At 37.8% G+C, this 14,451-nt stretch overlaps 1 protein-coding gene across 1 annotated transcript in view; it reads right to left on the reverse strand.

The window, feature by feature from the left end:
• The window catches only part of map4k5 (mitogen-activated protein kinase kinase kinase kinase 5), a 192,339-nt gene that overhangs the window by 11,275 nt on the left and 166,613 nt on the right, over window positions 1–14,451 (reverse strand). Inside the window, exons 25-29 of the mRNA XM_043697612.2 lie at window positions 8,598–8,712; window positions 8,018–8,076; window positions 7,411–7,514; window positions 5,383–5,560; window positions 4,911–4,979 (exon numbers count right to left, since the gene is read on the reverse strand). Of these exons, the coding sequence (XP_043553547.1) occupies window positions 4,911–4,979; window positions 5,383–5,560; window positions 7,411–7,514; window positions 8,018–8,076; window positions 8,598–8,712 (525 nt within the window). The remainder of the gene's footprint in view (window positions 1–4,910; window positions 4,980–5,382; window positions 5,561–7,410; window positions 7,515–8,017; window positions 8,077–8,597; window positions 8,713–14,451) is intronic.

Below are 14,451 nucleotides of genomic sequence, written 5' to 3' on the forward strand. Positions count from 1 at the left end.
TGCTCAAAACATTGAGTCTCCTGCTCCTCAGATGCTGCCTGACTGGCTGTGCTTTTCCAGCACCACACCTTTTGACAGCTATTCGAACAGTAGTAATTTCCTTCTATCATATGAAGGTTTCAAATTGCACCTTTACAGTTTTAGAATATTGCTTAAAATATACTTCACACAAGTAATTAGTGATATTTGTCTTGGGTTACTGTGTCATAGGTGCTCAGAGCTATTGACAGTTGAATAGAAAACACATTCTACAATGGTCAAAAGACATGTAGGGGAAGAGAGTGTGGGGAAACATTTGAAGAGTTACATTTTAGGCTATTTAATGAATTCTTGCTTAATTTTATCCATTTATGTTTACCCGTGTACATGTGCTGCAATGTACAAAGTGCCCACTCCTACAAAATTTCTAAACAAAATGTTAATTTAGGGTTTATTACAAAAATTTCATTCACCAAAAGTTCCATCTACATGTTTGGTGTAATTCAAGATGATCTTCCAATATCATCACTGCAGCATTTCTATGAAAATTACCTAATTCTGCCTTTGCATCAGTTTATTTATTGTTGAAACCTTCACTCATTCTCTTGCTACTTCCAGATTAGATTACTTCAATTTACTCCTGGCTGGTATCAGTTGGAAATTCAACTTTCATGCTTGTATACCAATTTAGACTAAGTGTTGCTCACCCAAGAAAACACGAACGTAGAAAATAGATGCAGGAATAGACCATTCAGCCTGTTGAGCCTGTAATACCATTCATTACAATCATGATTATACTGATTATGCAATCTCAGTATCTCATTCCCACTTTCTCTCTCCATACCCCTTGATCCCATTAGTCACAAGGGCCACATCCACTCATTCTTAAATATATGTAATGAACTGACCCCAACACATTCCTGTGGGAGAGAATTCCATAGGTTCACTATTATGAATGAAGAAATCCTTCCCCATCTCAGTCCTGAATGGCTTACCCCTTAATTCTTATACTGTGATTGCTAGCTCTGGACTTTCCCAACATCAGGAACACTTTCCCCACATCTAGCCAGTCCAATCCCATTAGGATTTTATATTTTTATGAGATCCCCCTTCGTTCTTCTAAATTCCAGCTGATACAAGCCCAGTCAATCCAGTATTTCCTCATATATCAATCCTGCCATCCTGGTAAACAGTCTAGTGAACCTTCACTGGACTCCCTCAATAGCAAGAATGTCCTTTCTCATACGAGGAGGCTAAATCTGCACACAATACTCAAGGTGAGGCCTCACCAAAGTCTTGTATAACTGCAGAGTGGAAAAGGGTGGCGCTGGAAAAGCACAACAGGTCAGGCAGTGTCTGAGGAGCCCTTCTCCCCTCCACATTCCTGATGAAAGGCTGACGTCCGAAACATCGACTCTCCTTCTCCTCGGATGCTGCCTGACCTGCTGTGTCTTTCCAGTGCTACACTTTTCGACTCTTGTACAACTGCAGTAAGACAACCTTACTCTGATACTCAAACCCTCTTGTTGTGAAGGCCAGCATGCCACTAGCTTCCCTCACCGCTTGCTGCACCTGCATGCCAACCTTCAGCAACTGTTACACCATGACACCCAGGTGTTGTTGCACCCCGCCTTTTCCAAAACTGCCACCAGTCAGATAATAATCTATCTTTGTGTTTTTGCAACCAAAGTCGATAACCTCACATTTATCCACATTCTATTGCATTTGTCAAGTATTTGCCCATTCAGCCAGTCTGTCCAAGTCACCTTGCAGCCTCTTAGCACCCTCCTCATAGCACACACTGCCACCCAGTTTCGTGTTGTCCGCAAATTTGAAGACATTGCATTCAATTCCAAGGACCGGAATGGACAAGGACAGTAGATCATTATTGATGGTAGAACTAAAAAGCTAATAATGAGGGAAGAAAATTGACTGTGAAAGCAAATTCATGGGAATATATAAAAACAGCATGGCCTTCTAGTGGTAAACAGCAGTAGCTAAAGTGAGTGTGATACCCTAGAGAATACAACTGGGGAATTTATAATATGGAAAACAGAAATGGCAAATAATTTAACCCAATATTCTACACTGGCCTTCATGGTGGAGGATGCTGTAAGCATCTCAAAGATATCAGATAAGCAAGGTGCTGACCAGAAGAAAAGTCTTGTAATGGCCACTATCACGAGGGACAAAGTATTTGACTAACTAATGGAATTAAAAGCAGACAAGTCACCAGGACCTAATGGCCTGCATTAAAAGGATTTTAAAGGAAGTGGCTGTAGAAATATTGGAAACATTAGTTCAATTATTCCAGAACTCAGTAGATATTGGGAGGATTCAAGCCAACTGGAAAACTGCTCATGTTCAGGAAGGAGGGCGACAGAAAGCTATAGGTAAGTTAATCTAACATCTGTTGTTGGGAAGAAATAGCAGGAATTTAGAAAAACTTAAAACCATCAAATTGAGTGAACATAATTTTGTGAATTTCTTTGATAAATTTGCAAGTTCTTTGATGATATAAGAAGCAAAGTTGAAGGGGAACTGGTAAACACATGGTATTTGGATTTCCAGAAGATAATTAATAAGGCATCATATAAAAAGTAATTGCACAGGATAGGAGCTCATGGTAATATATTTGTTTGGATTGAGTTTTGATTAATGGTTTTATTCAGGTTAGAAAAATGGAGTGGCACAAGGATCAGTCCAAGGCCTTTCAACTATTTGCTACAATATTAACAACTTGGAGGAGTGACCTATATTCAGTGTCATATATTCAGCTTTGCAGACAATATGAAAATAGGCAGGAAGATATTTTATAATGAGGACATAAGGAATCTGCAAGGGGAAAAGATATGGTTGAGTGGGTGGGCAAAAACTTGGCAGATGTAGGAAAGTAAGAGGTCACGCACCTTGGTCAGAAGAATCAAAAGGAAGACTTTTTTTGAAAATGGAGAGAGACTCCAATAAAGTGCAGCACAGAGGGATCAGGGTGTTCTTGTGGATGATACAAAAAGTTTAATATTAAAAGTCCAGTAAGTGCAACTTCAACCTTTATTGCTTGGCAGCGGGGGGGGGGGGGGGGGTGTTGGAATTATAAATAAGGATGTCTTGTTGTAAATGTACAGGGTGTTGGCAAGGCTGCACTGGGTACGATGTACAGAATTGGTCCCTGAACTTAAAGCATGTACTGGCATTAGAGGGTGTTCTGTGGAAAATAAGGGAGGGAGTGGTTGTGGGTATGTTTGCCGGGGTGGGAAGTTGATTTGCTGACATTTGTAATCTTTACACAAACCTAGAGTAAGGCAAGAAATTATGAGGCCCCTTGCAGAAATATTTACATCACCTATAATCACGGGTGAGGTCCTGATGACTGGAGGATAGCTAATGTGCCTTTGTTTAAGGAGGGCTGGAGGGAAAAATTTGGGAACTATAGACTTGAGAGTCTGACTTAGGTTTTGAGTAAATTGTTGGAGGCGATTTTAAAAGATAAGAATTATAGACATTTAGAAAATTGATTAGGGATAGTCAGCTTGGTTTTGTGAGAGGAAAATTGTGTCTCTCAAACTTGATTCAGTTTTTTTTAAGTCAGTTACAAAAAAACTTATAAGAACAGAGCAGGAGACATTGTTTTCTCAGATGTTAGTGAAGCCTTTGGCAAGATTCGACATGGTAGACTAGTAAAGTTAAGTTACATGGGAGTCAGTGTGACCTTGCCAATTGGTTAAATAATTGGCTTAATGGAAAAAGACAGTGGTGGTGAAGAGTTGATTTTTTGGACTGGAGGCCAGTCACCAGCTACTTTTCAGAGATCAGTTCAGGGTCCTCTTTGGTTTGTCATTTATGTAAATGATTTGAATGAGAATATAGAAGGCATGGTTAGTAAGTTTGCACACAACACCAAAATTGGTGGCATAGTAGCCGGTGAAGGTTTTCTAAGATTACAAAGGGATCTCGATCAAATGGGTCAATGGACTGAAAAATGGCACATGGAGTTCAAACTGGATAAATGGGAGGTATTGCATTGTGGCAGTTCTCGCACAAGTAATGGTAGGGCCTTAGGTAGTGTTGTAGAACAGAGGGACCTAGAGGACCATATGGAGATATTTGGCATTATAATTGTTTTTTAAAACTTGCCATTAGAAATGTTTAGCATATTAAATTTTAGGGAAAAAAACTGGATTTGTCATTTTGTGCAAGTTCATTGATGAAAAACACATTAAAATTTACTTTATTGAGATGAAAACCCCTGATTGCAGCATTTTGGAAAGCAAATGGGTTGAGGTGAGAAATTAAGTGGTCAGTGTGAGCATTTGGAGTGTTCCATTCTGAGAATTATCCAAGAGGCTACATTCAAGCTTTCTAACACTTCCTTTTTAAAGTATTCAGGTAAGCACATTGAAATTATGGGTGGCACTGCTGCCACACAGCGCTTGGGTCCCCGGTTCAATTCCAGCCTTGGGTGACTGTCTGCCTGGAGTCTGCACGTTCTCCAACACTTGCACAGGATTTTGCTGGGGTGCTCAGATTTCCTCCCAGGTTGTGTAGATTGTTGTCCAGGGATAGTGGACTCCAGCTGGGTGGAGCAAAATGATTTAATTTCTTTTCTGGGTATCTTCATTGTAATCATATTGTAAATTGTAATAATTTGAAAAGACAAAACTTAGCAGAAATAAATAGTTACAACAATTTTAATGTGTAACATGGACTAAAATAATATCCCTGCATTTGATTACTGATCTAATACTTTAAAGAATGAAAGGTACGCTTCTCATGAACCTGAACTCTATTAGCATACTATGGTGTGAATTTACAAATACAGGCATAGCTGAAGTACAAGTTAAGCTGTTCAGAGCTTCATAATTTGATACAGAAATGCACATGCTAGTAAAAGGGAATGTACCTAGGATTATTAAAAATTGACAGGTACTCACTATCCATGCAGACAAGAACTGTATCCCTTTCCAGCTGGGTTATGTGGATGGTATCCAACTCGCAATTAGCTAAAACAATAAAAGGCAGACGTGACAATGATATACTCATGACAATGCAAAAATTTAATGTATTAAGCAGATGTACCTTTTCAATAAATGTTCATCAGGTTAAAGAAGTTTCCACTGAATGCTGTACATAAAACTATTTCCCCAACCTGAAATCATTGAGGGTACATAGAAAACAGTGCAAAATTCATTAAGTAACTGGGTCTAAGCTAACAAATTAATTAAATGTTGTGATATTACTTGGAACCAAGCCTATATAGAATTATTTAATGTCTAGATGTGCATTATCAACAAGTTGTTAAAAAACGTACTTTCCAATTTTTAAAACATCTAACAGCTTTAAACTGTTTTGCAGGGGAACCCATGAGAAATTTTATTCTGTACTGATTTATGATAAATGGCATACCTGAACCAACTTCTGTAAACCATGAGGAAGAGGAGTTCAGGTTTATTGTCTGAAACTGGACCACCTGGCTGGGTTCACTGCCTTTGCTGATGGCAACACAGACCATTGGATATTCCTGCTCAGGTACCACAAGCATTTCAAACACTTTAAGAGGGTCTGGCAGTGGAAAGTCAAAATGCTGGAAGAAAAAAATAAGATTTTGTGAAGCTAAAGTCAGTAATACAACGTACATTTAAAACAGTTTGCTTAGTCATGCATGGATCCGAGCATTGTTGGCAAGGTAAGAATTTGTTGTCAAAAAACTAATTGCCTTCAACAATGTGATGGTGTACTACTTTGTAGAACTACTGTAAGCTGTGCTGTGTAGGTAAAATGCATAAGTGTTGAGTAGCAAGTTTCAGGATTTTGACTGAGTGACGGTGAAGGAATGGCAAGATATTTCTAAATCAGGATGTGAGACTTGGAGAGGAACTTGTAAGTCGTGGTATTCGTAGGTGCCTACTCTCGTTTTTTCCAGTGCTATTGAAGTAGCCTTGGTGAGTTGGAGCAGTGCTTACTGGAGATGATACAAAACCATGGCAGTAGAGAGGGAGGAACTAGCTCAAGATGCTATTTGAGTCCCCTGAAAGTGGGTAGCTTTGTCCTGGATGGCATAACTATTCAAGTTATTGGAGCTGTACTCATCTACTGTATACAAGTGAAGATTATTTCACCATACATCTGACTTCTTTTTGATTAACAGGCTATAGAAAAAGTAAGGTGGTGAGAATTATCTTGAAGTCACAGCATTTGTGTGGCTCTGCATAGTTAAGATTCTGTTAATTTTTTTTGTGTGGGGATAGGACATATGAGTAACTTTGGACTTTGTTGATAGATGCCAATGTCACAGCTGTATTGGAATAGCATAGCTATAGACACAGTTAGTTCTACAGCAAGTTTTCAGCAACTATTGTGCAAGGCTATAATCAATGCGTACTGTACTTTTTCAATGTCACATGGAATTGAATAAAATTAGCTGAACATTAGCATCTAGTGATGAAGATCTCAAGAGAAGGTTAAAATGGATCACCTGCTGAAGTACTTCTGACTTAAAATTGTATATCAAATAGCAAAGGGAAAAGTTTTAAAATAAACAAGTAGTTGAACATTATCAACACACCAACATCCAAGATTTACAACTGGATATTTACATTACATTTAATCATGGTTATGTACTCTTAAGTATGAATACTGTGGATGCTGGAAACAAAGAAAAAATGCATCTGCAATGAAAAAGGTTAATATTTCCAAGTCTTTATCAACCTGAGACATTACTCTGGCACAGATGTTCAAGTCTCTAGATCATCTCTAGAGACCAAATGTACACCCTAAGATGTGTTTTAAGACCATGCATAAATCCCAATGTGCTGACATCTGTGGGAATTGCCTGGAAAGTCTGCTCCCTAGGGTCCTCTGCAAAAATCTTCAAGTTGTCCTAACAGTTCCAAGGTATTAACTTGGGTGATCACCGAGAAAATGTTAAGACAAATTAAAACCTGGTTTAAAATTCTCAATAACTACGGAACTGACCTCCTTAGATCGCTCACATTGATCCCTAAAATGACCATGCTAAGCAGACTACTCATACCGTTGTGCCATCTCACCCACTACCCTAGTCACATACCTTGCCCATCTGTCTATTCATACAATAATTCACTTAGTTGCTCACAACTAATATTCACTCCAGGCCTTAACATTTGCCATAATGCAACTAGCACAGGTAAAAAGGAATCATCTGGTCTTATGCTCATGCTACAGTGCTCTGATAGAGTTCTTCAAGGGACAATATGCTCAGCATTTCTGTAGAAGTCAGGCTGTGAAGACCTGGCAAGAAATGTGCAGTGACTCTGTGCAGAAAAGTTCAGAGTAGCAGCAATCAAGAAACATTGCTGCTCTAGGATCTAGGTCTCTGTTTCTCTCCAAAGAGCAGTTCAGTATTAATATAACAAAAATTAGATACGTAACAGGTAACTTAAACCAAGCACTGACCTTTATCAACATGAACTTTTGCATTGGCTCATACCACTGAAGTAAGACAATACCAGACTGCAGCGCCCCACAGAGGTATTTATGTCCAGTATATGGATTTCGCACTGCAGTTATCAAACAGAGATCAACAGTAACATATTAATAAGCTTTCAAAAACAAATTTATAAATGATATGAACTTGCTTTCAAATGCACTCATTAAATTTCATTTTCTTGTACCAGCCATGCAATATTCCTATATGCGGCAGTCTAATCTACTGGGCTTTTCAAGAGAAAGATATGTAGAAGTGTAGATTTGCATTACTTTTATGCTTCAAATTCCCAATTTTAGCTGCTTTGCTTTTTGGGGGGGTGGGGGGGGGGGGCATGTGAATATCAAATGAAAAAGGAAGAGCAGCAATTTTAAATGATTATTTTTGCACACTTCCCAGCAACCAGATCATAGCAGTATTGACTAAAACATATGATATACGATCATATGAACAATAATAGAGTCGCAGTCATATCCTTATGAAAACATTTTAAATACAACTTTGTATATTTAACAACTATGTTCCAAGCAAATGGTGAAAAAGAACAGAATTTTAAAAATTGAGAATTTTACACACCAATGCAGCATTTGTGGCAGCCTTTTGTTTCTGGAATTTTTGTTGTTAAAGCAAACCTCCTGGAAACAATATACAAGGTAAATTTCAGTTACCTTTCACATTCATTTTCTAATGACATTTGTGGGTTATGGCTCATGCTACAAATCAATATCGTGAATATGTCATGAGTTCAATGACGTGTCTAGTTCTCCGATTATGCCATCCATCAACTATTTTAACTGCTTTGCCTCATCTTCCAACTAAATATTTGCAGCCATTTTAATCTTCCCTCTTTTTTCAAAAGATGCTGTTCATTGGTATAATCTTCATCAAACTTAAGATCTTAATCCAAAGATCTGATAAAGGATCTGCTCTCCTGAAATAGTAAAATTTTGCAAGGATGCTGTCTTAAGTGCTTCATTTTGCATATATTCTCAGACATTAGTTTGGACATCACGTATCAGTGCCGGTATTCATATATGCTCTACCTGGAGTTACTTAGAAGAGAACTGCACCAAAAAAAAATATGGAATGAGGAAATGGAATAATGAAAACATATTTTACACTGCTTCACACAAATAGTACAAATGTATTTGCTTACCTGGGTATTATCTTGTCAGGGAAACGATGTGTTTGAATATGGGATGCCAGGCCTGGTTTTCTGGCCTGTTCAAATAAGGCAACCAGATTGTGTGAATAAAGCTGAAAGGTTTTACCTGCAAATGTAAAGAAATATTAAGTCAGAAAATGGACAACTGAAACCTATTCACAACACACTGTTTTGAACATGGACAACGATTTGCTGATAGGATGCAGTTAGTTTGGCCTATCATTATTCTCAACTACATCCCAACATAAGGCATTACCCAAAATAAGCTTCAATTTTGGATTTTCCAAAATCATATCTGATGTATGACAAGAACGTGTCCCTTCCAAAACTTATCACAGCTAGATGATCCAAATTCTTTGCATTCATTCTCATATGCATTTTGGCTGGTGCTCTAAATTGAGCCTATTACTTCAATTTTTCTGCCTGCCATTCCAATTCAATTCTTTTATTCGTTTGCACTTCCTTTCCTTGAAACCCTCACCAGGTACTCCACAAAATTGAAATTACATGTCCCCAAAATGCAATTTTCCATTTGTCCAATTATTCTCTTTGTAACATGTTCCACATTCTTACCACTGTCTGGATAAAGAGGTTTCTCTTAAATATCAGAGATCTCTATCAGATTATTCTCGGAAAGAGAAGACACAAGATCAAAGAGTTAGCTTGTTCAACTATTTCCAGATAAGCACAACTCCAGTTCTGGCATCATTTTAAGTGCCTTTAGGGCAGAGGAATATAGTAGTCGGAATAGGCTTTTAACCCCTTAAGCCTGATCTGCTATTTCTAAGTCTTGGCTGATTACTTACCTTGTTAGCAGCTCCTGTTGGGATCTGAAAGGAAGGGTAGGACAGAGAAATTAAAGTATTGGGAGGAGGACAGGGCAGGAGGGGAAAGTGGGGTTGGCGGGGGAGGGGGGGGGGGAGGAAGGAGAGAGAGGTGGGGAGAATAGTGCAGAGAGGAAGGTGGAAGTAATAGGCTTAGTTTAGAGCACCAGCCAAAATACAAATAGAACTGGACACATGCAATTTGGATTGTGGGGCCATGGTAACACCTAATACAGGATGTTTTCATTACATCACTTTCCCATACTTTCCTCATATCTCTACACAATTTTAACACAGGATGGAGATCAGTACTGTGCACAATATGTTAGCATAGTCTGACCAAGGTCCTATATAAATTTAACACAAACTTCTCAGCTTTCCAATTCTATCATTCCAGAAGTGAGTACCAATGCTTACTTTTATGAAAAAAAGAAAATGGCAGAATTAATCAGTGTTACTACTTTTAGTGATTGGTATATCTGAACTTCTGGATCACATTTGTTCCCCTATTCAATGTAAACAATTATTCATACACTATGTTACCTTATTCTTCATTCCAAAAAAAAAAAACTACCTCATATTTATACATATATACATCTATTCTGCAAATGTACAATATACAGGCTGGTGCTGATGGCATTTATCTTCATTATTAACAATACCACTCTCACCTCCAAATTCCTCAGCATCCAAACTGAGCTTGGAACTCTATATGCTCTCTATCATAAAGCTTGTTTATTTCTACCTTTAACATTGCATGCACCATCTCTCTATCAGCACATTTGTCCTGAAATCTTTGGTTATGTCTTACTTGCTTTTAGACTCAGTTATTTCAATCTTCTCCATCTCCAGTCTCTCATTCAAAAATCTGCTTGTTGCATTACATTCCAAATTACTTTGGCTCACCAAGCACCCACTTATCCGGTGATCTGCACTAATACCCAATTTCACATGTTGCCAATTTAAATTCTTTCACATTTCCAACCTCACCCAATACAACTCTTCCTACCACCCCTTCACAGCATTAGCACCCACAGCCACAGCAATCAGTCTTAGGGCTCTGAAATTTCCTTGTTAAACTCCACTGCATCTCAATTTTTCTTTCCTTTCTGAAAGTCACCCTGAAACTTTCCTATCTTTCCAATATCTCCTTCACCTCACCACCAAATGTTATCAGATGATGTGCATTAGAAACAAAACCAAAATGCAATTTATGATTTAGAATTGTCTTTTTTGATTTCAGATACCAACATTAAAATTAGTTGGTATTTAGTAGCCTTTTATGCAGAAACTAATCTAATTAGAAACTCAATAAACATGAGAAAATAATAATTTGAAAATTCTAAAACTTAAGCTTTTTGAAAACCGATGTATGTTATGAAAAAAATATATTACATTTAACAGATTTGTTTTTAGGTAAAAAATAACAACACTGTTAGCTGGGTTCTTCCATAATGAAAATCACTGTTTTCGAGCCCAGAGATATTTTGCTTCAATTGGAATTACTTATGCATGATATATTGTGTGGAACAATTGCATATTAAGACAAATCATAACTTTACATCTGTGGAGACTCTGATGCAAAAGAATAAGTACAGATGGTTCAGAATAGCTTGATCATACTCCGTGCAAAATAAATGAAATAACTTATAATCAATATGGAGCATACCTTTAAGTGACAATTCTAAAAATAACAGTGAAGCAAGAAACCAAAAGAGTATTGCTTACTCTTAGCTCCTGTGTTATACTGAATAAATCTAAGTTGTCAGCAGTGTTTAACTACAGTAAAAAGTAAATAAGGTAATCAATTGAAAAAAAACTTAAGGATAACTAAAGAGTCTGTACTGTTACTGCCCGAAACTCTGATCGGACACTATCTTTAATATTCTGTAGTGTTCACTAGTCACTCAAAAATCATCAGCTCCTTGAGAAAGTAGTGAAGTAAACAGCTAGAATAATTAAGCTTAACAAGATTTTTGTGGCAATGCTATTAAATGGGGCTTGGCTTCTAGTGGAGGACAAGCTTGGATAACTTAGCTGACATTTTTAAGACTGTGAAGATCATCAACAATTTGATCCAAGTAAATTGTTCACTATGTCAAGGAGTTGACATTTATCAAAGAAAACTTTAGTCATAGACTAGGTTAAGAGAAATGGGCACAGCACTGGGCATTAATGTGTTTGAGAAACTATCAGACACTTCCAAAAGGACCAAGAAAGTGCAGATGGATTTGATCTGCAAGAAAAGTATTATCCATATTTAAGGAAAAACTAGCATTGAGGGTAACATTTCTGACCATAATGACCTAAGGAGGTGCAATCTCACCATGAGCTTTTGGCTAAATTCAGTTTAAAACATTCTGGAGTATGAAGCTGACATCATTAATGGTAATATAAAACTATTAAAAACTCAACTGGCTCACTAATGCTCTTTTTGGAATCTGATCTTATTATGTAATCTGGTTTATATGCAATTTAAGATCCACACTAGTATGGTTGACTTGTGACTGCTCTCCGAAAGAGCCTTGTTATTATCAAATCATAATAAAAAGTAATTATGCCAGCCAAGATGTGGGTTTTATTCACAAAAAAAAAGCACACAGCCAGTTAATTAAACAGCTGCCTGGCATCAGCCACTGTTCTAGACTCCTCCATCACCATTCCCACACCTATAGGACAAGACACAAAGTGGTACACAAAATCCTCAACATTGGCACAGGGGTCATATAGGCCATTTGTGACACCCGCCCACTCACAAATTATTACTGCTACGGCAAATTCAAAGGAACCATGAGGATACCAAAAGCATACATAAGTTTAATTACTGATCGGTTTAGCAGCACTAAGCTGGCCAAGTTCTAAACCAAAGCAAGACCAGGTTTTATTATTTGCTAATGGGATCCAAACAAATGAACTGTTTTGTCAAGCTTCTTGTATTGGAGTTGTACTCATATAAGCAAGTGAAATGTTCCACCTCACTCCTGACTTCCATAAACAATAGTGCTGTGAAAGCAGGTGAGCTGTTCACTGCAAAATATGCAATAACTTATGGGCGATGCAGACTGGGCTAGCATTTATCATCCATCCCTAGTTTTCCTCAAGTAGGAAGTGGTGAGCTGCCTTCTTGAATCACTCCCATCTGTTTGTAGGCACACCCACATTGCAGTCAGGGAAGGAGTTCCAGGGTCTTGACCCAATGGCAAAGAATGATTTCAAAGTCACGTAGCTGAGTGGCTTGGAGGAGAATTTGCAAGAGGTAATGTTCCCATGTATTGCTGCTTTTGCCCTTCCTATATTTAGCATGATTGTGGTTTTGAAGACAAATCTACACAGCCACAGGACATTGCTGCAAGGATTTCCCAAGGCACTAGGAAAAACACAATCATTTCTAGCTCTTTCAAATGACTTTTAACCTCAATGCAAGATTAGAAATGGGGATATTTTCTGAATGTTCAGTTAAATTCACAACTTTTCAGGTAATGAAGCAGTCTATGACCCCTGTAGTCAACCCTGAAAAAAGACCTGAGTTGCCAAGCGCAGGTAACACTGCACCCACATAGGCCAGGCAAAATCCATCTCTAATAATAAGACAGCAGAAAAACCTCTCCATAACAAGGTATGGCATTATCATTATTAAATTCCCCCAGCATCAATATCCTTTGGGGATGGAGGCAAATGTTGGGCAAGGAGAAGGGTTTGGAAGTTACTACTGGACTAAGCTGTCGAAATAAATATTGCATCTATGAAAGCAGCTCAAGGGCTGCCTTTGCTGCAGTAAACCACAGCTCTTACCATCATCTACAAGGAGCAAGTCAGGACTGAGATGGAATATTTCATTTGCCTGGATGAATGAAACTCCAACAATGCAAGAAGTTCAACAAAGCAGCTGATCTGTTTGGATTAAACACACAGAGGGTGGTGTGTATATGGAATGAGTTGCCAAAGAGAGTTGTGGAGGCTGGTATAATTACAACATTTAAAAAGGTTTAGAGGGATATGTGCTAGGTGCTGGCAAATGGGACTAGATTAATTTAAGATATCTGGTCGGCATGGATGAGTTGAACCGAAGGGTCTGTTTCTGTGCTGTATATCTCTATGACTCTATGTTCTCCAACACCAGCATTTGTGGCTACAGAGTGTTTCATGTATAAGATGCACTTCAGTAGCTTGCCAAAGCTCTGTAACAACATCAACTAAACTTGTTAGCCATAATACTTAAGACAGGGAAGGGCAATGAATTTGTGGGACCATCACTATTGTGAAGATCCCCTCCAATGCTCATGCTATTCTGACATGGAAATATATTATTCCTTTATTGTTGTTGAATCAGAAACCTGAAACTCCATATCTACTCCAATGTTATGGAGTACCTTCACTACACTGCTTAGTTATTCAAGGTGAAAGTTCACTCCAGGATAAAAAGGCCAAGTGAAAAATGTTGGCATTATGAACAAACCCAATACCTCAAACAAATAAAAAAAAATATTCAAACAAACTGCAAACCAAACATAGAATCCCTACAGTGTGGAAACAGGCTATTTGGCCCAACAATTCCACACCAACTGTGAAGAGCATCCCACGAGATTGATCTCACCACTGCATAGTAAGGAAACCTTGAAGATAATCTTATTAATACTAGAAAACTGGCATGTGCAAAGGAAATGATAATTAAAGAACTGTATCTGCAATTCACAAGTTAAATCTTTTAGAATGAAACTATTAGCTGCTAAAAATTTTCAGATAGGAGGAATAGGGCTAATATCCATTAGAATAAAGTTCAGCAATATAATAGGCATGTAATAACTAAACACACTGACGGTAGCTTAACTTAAATCAAGCCATTTCAGGATGTAAATTTTAAAGAGTTTAAGAGGCACTAACTCTGGAAAAAGACATTGTGTTAAGCTTTTCACAACAAAAATAGATGGTTATAAAACCCTGCAGGCAATTAACATACATAAATGGTAGAGAACTGTAATGGCATTTTTAAACCCAGCCTTGTAGAAGGAATCAAATTTTAC

Source organism: Chiloscyllium plagiosum, unplaced genomic scaffold (assembly GCF_037043375.1).
Source record: "Chiloscyllium plagiosum isolate Xiang-an unplaced genomic scaffold, Cpla_swu_hap1 HiC_scaffold_8, whole genome shotgun sequence".
Taxonomy (NCBI): domain Eukaryota; kingdom Metazoa; phylum Chordata; class Chondrichthyes; order Orectolobiformes; family Hemiscylliidae; genus Chiloscyllium; species Chiloscyllium plagiosum.